The sequence below is a fragment of the Coregonus lavaretus genome (genome assembly GCF_964263955.1).
Source record: "Coregonus lavaretus genome assembly, contig: HAP1_SCAFFOLD_378, whole genome shotgun sequence".
NCBI classification, from domain to species: domain Eukaryota; kingdom Metazoa; phylum Chordata; class Actinopteri; order Salmoniformes; family Salmonidae; genus Coregonus; species Coregonus lavaretus.
In genome coordinates, this window is record NW_028157897.1 from 220,790 (window position 1) to 237,008 (window position 16,219).

Genomic DNA, 16,219 nt, shown 5'->3' on the forward strand with positions numbered 1-16,219 from the left:
ACAATAACAACAAAACTAGCCTATGATAAATACAATGCCTAACTACAACTAACTACCAACCTACGATCTAATACATGGTTAAGCTTTACTCAACACCATATGGGAAGCTCTCCACCGTTGCTAATCGTTACCAGTAGCTACCCGCTAGCTAGCTAGCCTCGTGCTTCAATACTAGCCTACAATAACCTACGGAAACCTACAATAACAACAATACTAACCTAATAATAAATACACTACCTAACTACAACTAACTACCAACCTACGATCTAATACATGGTTAAGCTTTACTCAACACCAAATGAGAAGTTTGCTTACCTCCAGCTAGAGAGCTAGAGAAAAACACGACCACTCCCGACTGCTGCTCCATGATGTTGTTATGTTGACCAATCTATATCAGTACAGCACAAACCTATTATGTTTAATCATCAATGTATTCTTTCTAAGCTAACAGCACATCTAAAATATAAGAGAATAATTTCCCACACGGTAAAACATTGCTAGCAAAATAATCACAGAAAGGGTTAACGTGAGACGTCATTAATAAACCCCTTCCCTTGTTAAAGGGGACTCTGTGAAATATCTCCATTTTCTTAATTTCACTTCACCAATTTGGACTATTTTGTATGTCCATTACATTAAATCCATTTAAATGACAGGTTGTAATGCAACAAAATAGGAAAAACGCCAAGGGATGAATACTTTTGCAAGGCACTGTATTCTGTTGGTGGCAAGAATCTTGTATTATTTCAATTGAAAAACTCAGTGTTGAATCAAGTGTTTTTTTGTATCAGTTCATAAACCATGTGCCATGGAATCAGTACATCGAAAATCTCTTCCCATTGATGTTGCAGCCTGTATGGGGCAGCTGGCAACATTTATGTCCTCAAATCAAACTGGTATATTTTTCTATTTATGCTAATTCTTTTCAGCCAGTTTATCTTTAATATATGGCAGACAAACAAGTTCCCTCCCCTTCCCCTCTAACATGGTCTTTGTGGTTGAGGTGATGGTGGAAAGTTCTAGTGGACAATGGGAGTCAATCACAGTTCACTGTTGACATTGAACACTGAAGACAAAGTAATGGAAGAGTTAATGACAACAGCCTGTAACGGTCTTGCTAATATACACTTCAGAGGCACAACGTGCTCAGTGGAACTGCCCTGCCGCCATCTTGGATTGTCTTTCTGGGCTGGTATCACACAGGAGGAACCTGGACCTCCCAGACAAAACAAACCACAAACACTTTTTGTCTACCAAGAACGCAGGCTTGTTGGAGGAGCATGTCCATATCTCCATTTTGAAGGATGTGTTTACCATTTTCCAGTCAGACCTGATCCTCGGTCAGTGTCCAGTCAGACCTGATCCCCGGTCAGTGTCCAGTCCGACCTGATCCTCGGTCAGTGTCCAGTCAGACCTGATCCTCGGTCAGTGTCCAGTCAGACCTGATCCTCGGTCAGTGTCCAGTCAGACCTGATCCCCGGTCAGTGTCCAGTCAGACCTGATCCCCGGTCAGTGTCCAGTCAGACCTGATCCTCGGTCAGTGTCCAGTCAGACCTGATCCTCGGTCAGTGTCCAGTCAGACCTGATCCTCGGTCAGTGTCCAGTCAGACCTGATCCTCGGTCAGTGTCCAGTCAGACCTGATCCTCGGTCAGTGTCCAGTCAGACCTGATCCCCGGTCAGTGTTCTAATCCACCTGGATTCCCTGTGCTGTTTAATGGCACATTAATGTCCCCGGGACATGCCAGGGTAGTGGGTTCGATCCCCGGGACCACCCATACGTAAAAATGTATGCACACATGACTGTAAGTCGCTTTGGATAAAAGCGTCTGCTAAATGGCTTATTATTATTAATGGATTAGAGGTATGCTAGCTGGGTATGGTAATTGGCTAAAACTTTAGTATTTATTTTTCACTGTAGCTGTGATTGCAGTTCTTCTCTGACCTTTAGCGTTTATGCTCTGGTCCTCCACTACGACTGAAAAAACATAGCGTGAGTAAATTAACATAGTCAGGGCCCACGTTATTGGGCCAATCATTTTTGACCTGACTATAGCGCTGGCTAACCAACAGAACCAACTATTTGGCAATGGCAGATCTGAGTGATGAAATGGTTCAGGAGAGATCAGACTTCAGGTCATGGTCCTGGGGTGCCTCGATACAATTTCCCCTTTTATTACTGCATGCTGTCCAGGTCAGATATGCTTCTGCCCTGGGCTGGTATCTGGACCTGTGGTTCTGTATCATCCACTGCCAGTACCCGCAGGGTTTGAGCCGCATTCCTACTGGTTTCTGCTCAGCCCCTCTAAATGAAAATACTTGGGCTCATTAACTTTATGGAACCTCTCTGCTGGAGGAAAGCCCCAAGGGGGAGTATCTGGGGCTGTGGTATACGGGCCGGGGTTGGGCTGAATGAATGGAAGGACAGTAAGGGGGAGTATCTGGGGCTGTGGTATACGGGCCGGGGTTGGGCTGAATGAATGGAAGGACAGTACTTCAGCCGCTCTGCCTATAATTAACTGCAGACATGTGATTTTCGAGACTGTACCGAGACAGCTCTATGCTGTAGAACACGTAGCCTACGTAGAATAGTCTCCAGCTTTTAAAGGTCCTCTTGCTCACATTCTGTTCTGTGTACACTAACCTGTGGCTAGTCTCTCCTCAGTGGTTACATTCACTCCTTGTATTGTAATTTGACTGGTGGATTGTGAAACCTTGAATGTGATTTACTCAATGACCTTCTGCACACCTTACGTGTGTGTAGATCCCAAGGAAGGTGGGCCTCTTCTGAGAAGGTTGCTCAGCCATTTTAAAGGACTTCCTCATGTTTTCGTGTGCTGGACTGTAGGGCTTGGGGATGGAGAGTGGCTGGATGTGGGGATGGAGAGTGGCTGGATGGAGAGTGGCTGGATGGGGGGGGGGTGTATAGTGGCTCTACAGTGCCTTCAGGAAAGTATTCACACCCCTTGACTTTCCACGTTTTTTTTTTTTTTTAAGCCTGAATTCAAAATGGATAAAACTTATTTTTTTGCCACTGACCTACACACAATAACCCATGTCAGTGAACATGTTTTTTTTTTAATTTTCCAAATGATAAAAAAATGTGCAATGTTTTGAGTCGAAGTATTCAACTGTATTTTTGGGGCAAATCCAAAACAACACATTACTGAGTACCACTCCATATTTTCAAGCATGGTGGTTGCTGCATCATGTTATGGGTATACTTGTAATCGTTAAGGACTAGGGAGTTTTTCAGGATAAAAAAGAAATGGAATGGAGCTAAGCGCAGGCAAAATCCCAGAGGAAATCCTGGTTCAGTCTTCTTTCCAACAGACACTGGGAGATGAATTCCCCTTGCAGCAGGACAATAACCTAAAAAACAAGGCCAAATCTAAACTGGAGTTGCTTACCAAGAAGACTGAATGATCCTGAGTGGCCGTGTTAGTTTTGACTTAAATCTACTTGAGAATCTACAGCATGGCAAGACCTGAAAATGGCTGTCTAGCAATGATCAACAACCAGTTTGAAAAGAGTAATTGGCAAATGTTGCACAATGCAGTTGTGGAAAGCATTTAGACGTATCCAGGAATTAAGACCCACAGCTGTAATCGCTGCCAAAGGTGCTTCAACAAGGTATTGACTCTGGTGTGAATACTTATGAAAATGAAATACAAATCTAATTTACATACATTTTGGGTTATTGTGTGTAGTTTGGTGAGGAAAAAATTAATTTCATCCATTTTGAATTCAGGCTGTAACAACAGTGTGGAATAAGTCGAGGGTTATGAATACTTTCTGAAAGCACCGTCTATTCAGACCATCCATGTAGACATTATTGAGGGCAGCTTTGTGTTTCTGAACAACCAGTTTTACTGTCAGGACTGATCTGAGTAGTCAACTGACAAGGAGCCTGTGGTGGTGTTGGCAGAAAGTCTAATAGCTTTAGGGGTTACAGGTGAATGCGTGTTGGATAGACGGCTGAATGGGACTGACGGCCAGCTGAATGAGACTGACGGCCAGCTGATCATACGTGTTGGATAGACGGCTGAATGAGACTGACAGCCAGCTGATCCATACGTGTTGGATAGACTGCTGAATGAGACTGACGGCCAGCTGATCCATACGTGTTGGATAGACTGCTGAATGAGACTGACGGCCAGCTGATCCATACGTGTTGGATAGACGGCTGAATGAGACTGACAGCCAGCTGATCCATACGTGTTGGATAGACTGCTGAATGAGACTGACGGCCAGCTGATCCATACGTGTTGGATAGACTGCTGAATGAGACTGACGGCCAGCTGATCCATACGTGTTGGATAGACGGCTGAATGAGACTGACGGCCAGCTGATCCTTACGTGTTGGATAGACGGCTGAATGAGACTGACGGCCAGCTGATCATACGTGTTGGATAGACGGCTGAATGAGACTGACAGCCAGCTGATCCATACGTGTTGGATAGACTGCTGAATGAGACTGACGGCCAGCTGATCCATACGTGTTGGATAGACTGCTGAATGAGACTGACGGCCAGCTGATCCATACGTGTTGGATAGACGGCTGAATGAGACTGACGGCCAGCTGATCCATACGTGTTGGATAGACGGCTGAATGAGACTGACGGCCAGCTGATCCATGCGTGTTGGATAGACTGCTGAATGAGACTGACAGCCAGCTGATCCATCCAACGGTTACAGCTACTCTCCTTTGTACTGCCTCACTCTGCTCCATCCATCAGAAGTCTTATCATTCAGACAACCTGTTCACAAATCCATTACATTTTAGTCATATAGCAGGGGCGACTTAGTTAGTGCATCCATCTTAAGGTAGCTAGGTGAGACGGCCACATCGTTCATAGTAAGTAAATTTTTCCAGAGAGTAGCTGTCCGTGAAGTCTGCACTAGGCTTTCTGTATTGCCCACCTCTTGTATAGTGAAGTCTGGGCTTTCTGTATTGCCCACCTCTTGTATAGTGAAGTCTGGGCTTTCTGTATTACCCACCTCTTGTATAGTGAAGTCTGCACTAGGCTTTCTGTATTGCCCACCTCTTGTATAGTGAAGTCTGGGCTTTCTGTATTGCCCACCTCTTGTATAGTGAAGTCTGCACTAGGCTTTCTGTATTACCCACCTCTTGTATAGTGAAGTCTGCACTAGGCTTTCTGTATTGCCCACCTCTTGTATAGTGAAGTCTGGGCTTTCTGTATTGCCCACCTCTTGTATAGTGAAGTCTGCACTAGGCTTTCTGTATTGCCCACCTCTTGTATAGTGAAGTCTGCACTAGGCTTTCTGTATTGCCCACCTCTTGTATAGTGAAGTCTGCACTAGGCTTTCTGTATTGCCCACCTCTTGTATAGTGAAGTCTGCACTAGGCTTTCTGTATTGCCCACCTCTTGTATAGTGAAGTCTGCACTAGGCTTTCTGTATTGCCCACCTCTTGTATAGTGAAGTCTGCACTAGGCTTTCTGTATTGCCCACCTCTTGTATAGTGAAGTCTGCACTAGGCTTTCTGTATTGCCCACCTCTTGTATAGTGAAGTCTGCACTAGGCTTTCTGTATTGCCCACCTCTTGTATAGTGAAGTCTGGGCTTTCTGTATTGCCCACCTCTTGTATAGTGAAGTCTGCACTAGGCTTTCTGTATTGGCCACCTCTTGTATAGTGAAGTCTGGGCTTTCTGTATTGCCCACCTCTTGTATAGTGAAGTCTGCACTAGGCTTTCTGTATTGCCCACCTCTTGTATAGTGAAGTCTGCACTAGGCTTTCTGTATTACCCACCTCTTGTATAGTGAAGTCTGCACTAGGCTTTCTGTATTGCCCACCTCTTGTATAGTGAAGTCTGGGCTTTCTGTATTACCCACCTCTTGTATAGTGAAGTCTGCACTAGGCTTTCTGTATTGCCCACCTCTTGTATAGTGAAGTCTGGGCTTTCTGTATTACCCACCTCTTGTATAGTGAAGTCTGCACTAGGCTTTCTGTATTGCCCACCTCTTGTATAGTGAAGTCTGGGCTTTCTGTATTACCCACCTCTTGTATAGTGAAGTCTGCACTAGGCTTTCTGTATTGCCCACCTCTTGTATAGTGAAGTCTGCACTAGGCTTTCTGTATTACCCACCTCTTGTATAGTGAAGTCTGCACTAGGCTTTCTGTATTGCCCACCTCTTGTATAGTGAAGTCTGCACTAGGCTTTCTGTATTACCCACCTCTTGTATAGTGAAGTCTGCACTAGGCTTTCTGTATTGCCCACCTCTTGTATAGTGAAGTCTGCACTAGGCTTTCTGTATTGCCCACCTCTTGTATAGTGAAGTCTGCACTAGGCTTTCTGTATTACCCACCTCTTGTATAGTGAAGTCTGCACTAGGCTTTCTGTATTGCCCACCTCTTGTATAGTGAAGTCTGCACTAGGCTTTCTGTATTACCCACCTCTTGTATAGTGAAGTCTGCACTAGGCTTTCTGTATTGCCCACCTCTTGTATAGTGAAGTCTGCACTAGGCTTTCTGTATTACCCACCTCTTGTATAGTGAAGTCTGCACTAGGCTTTCTGTATTGCCCACCTCTTGTATAGTGAAGTCTGCACTAGGCTTTCTGTATTGCCCACCTCTTGTATAGTGAAGTCTGCACTAGGCTTTCTGTATTGCCCACCTCTTGTATAGTGAAGTCTGGGCTTTCTGTATTACCCACCTCTTGTATAGTGAAGTCTGCACTAGGCTTTCTGTATTGCCCACCTCTTGTATAGTGAAGTCTGCACTAGGCTTTCTGTATTGCCCACCTCTTGTATAGTGAAGTCTGCACTAGGCTTTCTGTATTACCCACCTCTTGTATAGTGAAGTCTGCACTAGGCTTTCTGTATTGCCCACCTCTTGTATAGTGAAGTCTGCACTAGGCTTTCTGTATTACCCACCTCTTGTATAGTGAAGTCTGCACTAGGCTTTCTGTATTGCCCACCTCTTGTATAGTGAAGTCTGCACTAGGCTTTCTGTATTACCCACCTCTTGTATAGTGAAGTCTGCACTAGGCTTTCTGTATTGCCCACCTCTTGTATAGTGAAGTCTGGGCTTTCTGTATTACCCACCTCTTGTATAGTGAAGTCTGCACTAGGCTTTCTGTATTGCCCACCTCTTGTATAGTGAAGTCTGGGCTTTCTGTATTACCCACCTCTTGTATAGTGAAGTCTGCACTAGGCTTTCTGTATTGCCCACCTCTTGTATAGTGAAGTCTGCACTAGGCTTTCTGTATTGCCCACCTCTTGTATAGTGAAGTCTGCACTAGGCTTTCTGTATTGCCCACCTCTTGTATAGTGAAGTCTGCACTAGGCTTTCTGTATTGCCCACCTCTTGTATAGTGAAGTCTGGGCTTTCTGTATTACCCACCTCTTGTATAGTGAAGTCTGCACTAGGCTTTCTGTATTACCCACCTCTTGTATAGTGAAGTCTGCACTAGGCTTTCTGTATTGCCCACCTCTTGTATAGTGAAGTCTGCACTAGGCTTTCTGTATTGCCCACCTCTTGTATAGTGAAGTCTGGGCTTTCTGTATTACCCACCTCTTGTATAGTGAAGTCTGCACTAGGCTTTCTGTATTGCCCACCTCTTGTATAGTGAAGTCTGCACTAGGCTTTCTGTATTGCCCACCTCTTGTATAGTGAAGTCTGCACTAGGCTTTCTGTATTACCCACCTCTTGTATAGTGAAGTCTGCACTAGGCTTTCTGTATTGCCCACCTCTTGTATAGTGAAGTCTGCACTAGGCTTTCTGTATTGCCCACCTCTTGTATAGTGAAGTCTGCACTAGGCTTTCTGTATTACCCACCTCTTGTATAGTGAAGTCTGCACTAGGCTTTCTGTATTGCCCACCTCTTGTATAGTGAAGTCTGCACTAGGCTTTCTGTATTGCCCACCTCTTGTATAGTGAAGTCTGCACTAGGCTTTCTGTATTGCCCACCTCTTGTATAGTGAAGTCTGGGCTTTCTGTATTACCCACCTCTTGTATAGTGAAGTCTGCACTAGGCTTTCTGTATTGCCCACCTCTTGTATAGTGAAGTCTGCACTAGGCTTTCTGTATTGCCCACCTCTTGTATAGTGAAGTCTGCACTAGGCTTTCTGTATTACCCACCTCTTGTATAGTGAAGTCTGCACTAGGCTTTCTGTATTGCCCACCTCTTGTATAGTGAAGTCTGCACTAGGCTTTCTGTATTACCCACCTCTTGTATAGTGAAGTCTGCACTAGGCTTTCTGTATTGCCCACCTCTTGTATAGTGAAGTCTGCACTAGGCTTTCTGTATTGCCCACCTCTTGTATAGTGAAGTCTGGGCTTTCTGTATTACCCACCTCTTGTATAGTGAAGTCTGCACTAGGCTTTCTGTATTACCCACCTCTTGTATAGTGAAGTCTGCACTAGGCTTTCTGTATTGCCCACCTCTTGTATAGTGAAGTCTGCACTAGGCTTTCTGTATTGCCCACCTCTTGTATAGTGAAGTCTGGGCTTTCTGTATTACCCACCTCTTGTATAGTGAAGTCTGCACTAGGCTTTCTGTATTGCCCACCTCTTGTATAGTGAAGTCTGCACTAGGCTTTCTGTATTGCCCACCTCTTGTATAGTGAAGTCTGCACTAGGCTTTCTGTATTACCCACCTCTTGTATAGTGAAGTCTGCACTAGGCTTTCTGTATTACCCACCTCTTGTATAGTGAAGTCTGCACTAGGCTTTCTGTATTGCCCACCTCTTGTATAGTGAAGTCTGGGCTTTCTGTATTGCCCACCTCTTGTATAGTGAAGTCTGCACTAGGCTTTCTGTATTGCCCACCTCTTGTATAGTGAAGTCTGCACTAGGCTTTCTGTATTGCCCACCTCTTGTATAGTGAAGTCTGCACTAGGCTTTCTGTATTGCCCACCTCTTGTATAGTGATTGTGTTGCTTGTCTCTGAGGGTTGTGCCTTGGGTGCCGAGGATATGAACAATGTGTTTCTGTTTTAAATAACTTTGGTCTTACAGTGGTGGGCTAAGTGTCTGGTCTCTTCATATCCTGGACAATGTACAAAGCTTATGATAAATGAAGTACTTCTAGATGAACTCTTGAACTAGTCTCTGCTTCCTCGCGTTTTGAACCACTCCTAACCATTATGTGTTGGGGCAAAATATATTGTGCTCCCTGTTGTGCGTTGTTGCTAACTGATGTTGTTTTTCTCTCTAGGTGGGGACCAGGGGGTGTTGAATGGCTACTTCAGTAACTGGGCAACAACAGATATATCAAAACACCTCCCTTTCATCTACAACCTCAGCAGCATCGCAATCTACACCTACCTTCCGGCATTCAAACAGTACGTACTCAATCTACACCTACCTTCCAGCATTCAAACAGTATGTACTCAATCTACACCTACCTTCCAGCATTCAAACAGTATGTACTCAATCTACACCTACCTTCCAGCATTCAAACAGTATGTACTCAATCTACACCACCTTCCAGCATTCAAACAGTATGTACTCAATCTACACCTACCTTCCAGCATTCAAACAGTACGTACTCAATCTACACCTACCTTCCAGCATTCAAACAGTACGTACTCAATCTACACCTACCTTCCAGCATTCAAAAAGTATGTACTCAATCTACACCTACCTTCCAGCATTCAAACAGTATGTACTCAATCTACACCTACCTTCCAGCATTCAAACAGTACGTACTCAATCTACACCTACCTTCCAGCATTCAAACAGTATGTACTCAATCTACACCTACCTTCCAGCATTCAAACAGTACGTACTCAATCTACACCACCTTCCAGCATTCAAAAAGTATGTACTCAATCTACACCTACCTTCCAGCATTCAAACAGTACGTACTCAATCTACACCTACCTTCCAGCATTCAAACAGTATGTACTCAATCTACACCTACCTTCCAGCATTCAAACAGTATGTACTCAATCTACACCTACCTTCCAGCATTCAAACAGTATGTACTCAATCTACACCTACCTTCCAGCATTCAAACAGTATGTACTCAATCTACACCACCTTCCAGCATTCAAACAGTATGTACTCAATCTACACCTACCTTCCAGCATTCAAACAGTATGTACTCAATCTACACCACCTTCCAGCATTCAAACAGTATGTACTCAATCTACACCTACCTTCCAGCATTCAAACAGTATGTACTCAATCTACACCTACCTTCCAGCATTCAAACAGTATGTACTCAATCTACACCTACCTTCCAGCATTCAAACAGTATGTACTCAATCTACACCACCTTCCAGCATTCAAACAGTATGTACTCAATCTACACCTACCTTCCAGCATTCAAACAGTATGTACTCAATCTACACCTACCTTCCAGCATTCAAACAGTATGTACTCAATCTACACCTACCTTCCTGCATACTCATGGTATTGAACTATATGTGTAGATCACAAACATGGCTACATCAAGTTTAATATTTGAGATGTTTTCTAGAATTCCCTGATTGCTGAACATTAGGTGGGACTCAACAGTAGACTGGCTGTGAGAGAACGGGAGGCGTAAGGCGCTCTTTTTCTCACCCTCTCTGGCATTTATTTTTTGCTCTGGCGAAATCAGCCGTCTCATTAACAAACTGTTAGCTCGGTGGTTAACGTGGGTTCATGTCTTCCCCCTGGCAACGGTATCAGAATGACGGAACAACATGTATTTACTTGCTACTACTGCTCAGAATGACTAGAGCTCCCTGTCCTGCTTCGAGTGCCAGTCACTCACACTGTTGATTGGGTGTGGAAAAGACAGTACTGTCAGTCACACTGTTGATTGGGTGTGTAAAAGACAGTACTGTCAGTCACACTGTTGATTGGGTGTGTAAAAGACAGTACTGTCAGTCACACTGTTGATTGGGTGTGTAAAAGACAGTACTGTCAGTCACACTGTTGATTGGGTGTGGAAAAGACAGTACTGTCAGTCACACTGTTGATTGGGTGTGGAAAGGACAGGACAGTCACTCACACTGTTGATTGGGTGTGTAAAGGACAGTACTGTCAGTCACACTGTTGATTGGGTGTGTAAAAGACAGTACTGTCAGTCACACTGTTGATTGGGTGTGGAAAGGACAGTACTGAGAGGTTTTAGAATAGACTGGTGACTCTTGGAATCTTATTACTGCTGATTTAAATGATATTGTATCCTGTATAATTTAATCACACTTATTTATTACCCAATTTGCCCCCAGTATTGCAGATATACTGGCCAAAAGCCAGTCAAACATGTCAAACCACAGCATTCACAACAATCGTTAACTACAAGATTAGTTGGATTCGCAACAAGATGTAAGTTAACATACATTCTGTTCCAGATACGGTGGCAACGCCAAGGTGGTCCACTTCCTGGGTCAGACCAAGCCGTGGAGTTACACGTTCGACCCCGAGACCAAGCGGATCAGCGGGGACATGCAGGAGGCCTCCACACACCCCACCTTCCTCCTGGACTGGTGGATGCTCTACTCTTCCTCTGTGGTGCCCATGATGACGGAGGGATACGGAGACCAGCCCTTCCACTCTGGCTGTGTGGAAGTGAGTCTAGAAGTATTAACCTTTGTTCTTCCTCTACAGAACCGTTATCAACAACTTGAACAGTTTGAATTATTAAGTGTTAACTTGGATGTTTCTTGTTGGTGAGTAAAAGTAATGTTGGACCACCGCACATCCTGAATTAATTAATACCTAAACAATAGAAATTATGATTAGTCAATTTGTAAAATGTAGTGATACTTCAGTCCTGGTGGCTGTTGAGACGTCTAACCCTCTCATTCGTCTACCTGGTGGCTGTTGAGACGTCTAACCCTCTCATTCGTCCATCTGATAAAGTTCCAGTCCTCGGTCAAAGAAAGTCGTAACCATCATGGTCACTGGCATGAGCTATGGTCACAGATCTATGGTCACAGATCTATGGTCACAGATCTATGGTCACAGATCTAGGAAGGTGGATGGAAGGTACGCTGAAGACTAGTCGGTTGTGATTGCTTAACAGACAACACCTTGTCGCTGGTCACTAACTATCGCTGCTTCTTGTGGACAATCTGTTGGACAACAAACCTGGCTTAGCTTCTAGACCTATAATACTATAGGGGTAGGGGGTAGTTCGCTGACGATCTACACTGAACAAAAATTATAAAGGCAACATGTAAAGTGTTGGTCCCATGTTTTATGAGCTGAAATAAAAGATCCCAGAAGTGTGCCTTACGCACAAAAAGCTTATTTGTGGCCAAATTTGTTTACAGCCCTGTTAGTGAGCATTTCTCCTTTGCCAAGGAACACAATTGGCATATCAAGAAGCTGATTAAACTGCATGATCATTACACAGGTGCAGTTTTGTCACAGCACAATGCCACAGATGTCTCAAGTTTTGAGGGAGCGAGCAATTGGCATGCTGACTGCAGGAATGTCCACCAGAGCTGTTGCCAGAGAATTGAATGTTCATTTCTCTACCATAAGCCGCCTCCAACGTTGTTTTAGAGAATTTGGCAGTACGTCCAACCGACCTCAACTGCAGACCACGTGTACGGCGTCATGCGGTTTGCCAATGCCAACGTTGTGAACAGAGTGCCCCATGGTGGGGTTATGGTATGGGCAGGCATAAGCTACGGAAAATGAACACAATATGCATTTTATCGATGGCAATTTGAATGCTCAGAGATACCGTGTCAAGATCCTGAGGCCCATTCATCCGCCGCAATCACCTCATGTTTCAGCATGATAATGCACAGCCCCATGTCGCAAGGATCTGTACACAATTCCTGGAAGCTGAAAATGTCCCAGTTCTTCCATGGCCTGCATTCTCACCAGACATGTCACTTATTGAGCATGTTTGGGATGCTCAAGATCGACATGTACGACAGCGTGTTCCAGTTCTCGCCAATATCCAGAAACATCGCTCAGCTATTTAAGTGGGACAACATTCCACAGGCCACAATCAACAGCCTGATTAACTCTATGCGAAGGAGATGTCGCGCTGCATGAGGCAAATGGTGGTCACACCAGAAACTGACTGGTTTTCTGATCCATGCACCTACAATTTTTTTCTAAGGTATCTGTGACCAATGGATTCATATCTGTATTCCCAGTTATGTGAAATCCATAGATTTCCTTAAATGATCTGTAACTCAGTAAAATCTTTGAAATTGTTGCATGTTGAGTTTATCTTTGTTCAGTATAGATCGATTGATGGTTTATATCAATGTGTTAATATGAATGCCAGGTTTTAGATAATTGTGTACTGCTGTACTGACTGCAAAGGAACAGGTTTCTCCAGAGCTTTTAGTCTTTTTCCAGAATTCATCAAATCTCTCCGTTCTAGATGTTAATATTCTTGTTTCGTTTCTTCTCCCCTCCAGGGGAGCAGCGCGTCACAGGACCCCCATCACACTGAGCCGTACGTGTCACCAGAGGCATCCGAGGAACGCAAGCAGAAATGGGAACAGGGCCAGGCGGACTACATGGGAATGGATTCGTTTGACAATATCCAGAAAAAGCTTGACGCTTTTCTCAAATAGAGGGAAATAAAGGTCTACAGGGGATCAGTTAGTTTGACAGATTCAGTCTAGTTGTTTCTCCATGTTGTTCTGAGTTAGTGTGTCACTACCCAGCTCTAAGGATTACAACAATTGTTTTACAATGGGTAACATTCTGACATCGTTGGCAGAGCGCATAAACTATGGAATACTGGTATAGTATGTTTAGTCTGTCACGTACTGTAAAGATTACCACACTGTGAAGGATGAATTTATCGACACAATTGTGATTTATAACAAGACTTTTTTTTTATCGCTGTATTTGTGAACAGAATAGAAAACTCAATAAAATATAGCCTTTATTCACACTTTGACAAATTAAAGATTTTTTTATTTTATTTTTTTGCACTGAAATACCCCTTTCATAGATGCAGGGGTGGCAATACTTCTGAGTCCTCACTGACTAAGAAAGAGTTTACTGGATTATCCTGCCATGTCCATGTGACGTCTTTCAGCCCAACTAGGGTCTAACAGACTGGAAATGCTTTCACAGCCCAACTAGGGACTAATAGACTGGAAATGCTTTCACAGCCCAACTAGGGACTAATAGACTGGAAATGCTTTCACAGCCCAACTAGGGACTAACAGACTGGAAATGCTTTCACAGCCCAACTAGGGACTAACAGACTGGAAATGCTTTCACAGCCCAACTAGGGACTAACAGACTGGAAATGCTTTCACAGCCCAACTAGGGACTAACAGACTGGAAATGCTTTCACAGCCCAACTAGGGTCTAACAGACTGGAAATGCTTTCACAGCCCAACTAGGGACTAACAGACTGGAAATGCTTTCACAGCCCAACTAGGGACTAACAGACTGGAAATGCTTTCACAGCCCAACTAGGGACTAATAGACTGGAAATGCTTTCACAGCCCAACTAGGGACTAACAGACTGGAAATGCTTTCACAGCCCAACTAGGGTCTAACAGACTGGAAATGCTTTCACAGCCCAACTAGGGACAAACAGACTGGAAATGCTTTCACAGCCCAACTAGGGACTAACAGACTGGAAATGCTTTCACAGCCCAACTAGGGACTAACAGACTGGAAATGCTTTCACAGCCCAACTAGGGACTAATAGACTGGAAATGCTTTCACAGCCCAACTAGGGACTAACAGACTGGAAATGCTTTCACAGCCCAACTAGGGACTAACAGACTGGAAATGCTTTCACAGCCCAACTAGGGACTAACAGACTGGAAATGCTTTCACAGCCCAACTAGGGACTAACAGACTGGAAATGCTTTCACAGCCCAACTAGGGACTAACAGACTGGAAATGCTTTCACAGCCCAACTAGGGACTAACAGACTGGAAATGCTTTCACAGCCCAACTAGGGACTAACAGACTGGAAATGCTTTCACAGCCCAACTAGGGACTAACAGACTGGAAATGCTTTCACAGCCCAACTAGGGACAAACAGACTGGAAATGCTTTCACAGCCCAACTAGGGACAAACAGACTGGAAATGCTTTCACAGCCCAACTAGGGACAAACAGACTGGAAATGCTTTCACAGCCCAACTAGGGACAGACTGGAAATGCTTTCACAGCCCAACTAGGGACTAACAGACTGGAAATGCTTTCACAGCCCAACTAGGGACTAATAGACTGGAAATGCTTTCACAGCCCAACTAGGGACTAACAGACTGGAAATGCTTTCACAGCCCAACTAGGGACTAACAGACTGGAAATGCTTTCACAGCCCAACTAGGGACAAACAGACTGGAAATGCTTTCACAGCCCAACTAGGGACTAACAGACTGGAAATGCTTTCACAGCCCAACTAGGGACTAACAGACTGGAAATGCTTTCACAGCCCAACTAGGGACTAACAGACTGGAAATGCTTTCACAGCCCAACTAGGGACTAACAGACTGGAAATGCTTTCACAGCCCAACTAGGGACTAATAGACTGGAAATGCTTTCACAGCCCAACTAGGGACTAACAGACTGGAAATGCTTTCACAGCCCAACTAGGGACTAACAGACTGGAAATGCTTTCACAGCCCAACTAGGGACTAACAGCCTGGAAATGCTTTCACAGCCCAACTAGGGACTAATAGACTGGAAATGCTTTCACAGCCCAACTAGGGACTAACAGACTGGAAATGCTTTCACAGCCCAACTAGGGACTAACAGACTGGAAATGCTTTCACAGCCCAACTAGGGACTAACAGACTGGAAATGCTTTCACAGCCCAACTAGGGACTGACAGACTGGAAATGCTTTCACAGCCCAACTAGGGACTAACAGACTGGAAATGCTTTCACAGCCCAACTAGGGACTAACAGACTGGAAATGCTTTCACAGCCCAACTAGGGACAGACTGGAAATGCTTTCACAGCCCAACTAGGGACAAACAGACTGGAAATGCTTTCACAGCCCAACTAGGGACAAACAGACTGGAAATGCTTTCACAGCCCAACTAGGGACAAACAGACTGGAAATGCTTTCACAGCCCAACTAGGGACTAATAGACTGGAAATGCTTTCACAGCCCAACTAGGGACTAACAGACTGGAAATGCTTTCACAGCCCAACTAGGGACTAACAGACTGGAAATGCTTTCACAGCCCAACTAGGGACTAACAGACTGGAAATGCTTTCACAGCCCAACTAGGGACTAACAGACTGGAAATGCTTTCACAGCCCAACTAGGGACTAACAGACTGGAAATGCTTTCACAGCCCA

General features: G+C 44.4%; 1 protein-coding gene across 2 annotated transcripts in view; it reads left to right on the top strand.

Annotated features, from left to right (window-relative positions):
- LOC311124660 (glycogenin-1-like) overlaps positions 1–13,834 on the top strand; it is a 39,637-nt gene extending 25,803 nt beyond the window's left edge. Inside the window, exons 5-7 of one of the 2 annotated variants that reach the window (XM_084198770.1) lie at positions 9,179–9,305; positions 11,313–11,529; positions 13,350–13,834. In XM_084198770.1, coding sequence (XP_084054896.1) covers positions 9,179–9,305; positions 11,313–11,529; positions 13,350–13,508 — 503 coding nt within the window. In that variant the 3' untranslated portion in view covers positions 13,509–13,834. Of the gene's footprint in view, positions 1–9,178; positions 10,341–11,312; positions 11,530–13,349 lie in introns of both variants that reach the window. The other variant, XM_084198769.1, reaches the window with a different exon arrangement.
- Positions 13,835–16,219: the final 2,385 nt, after the last annotated feature.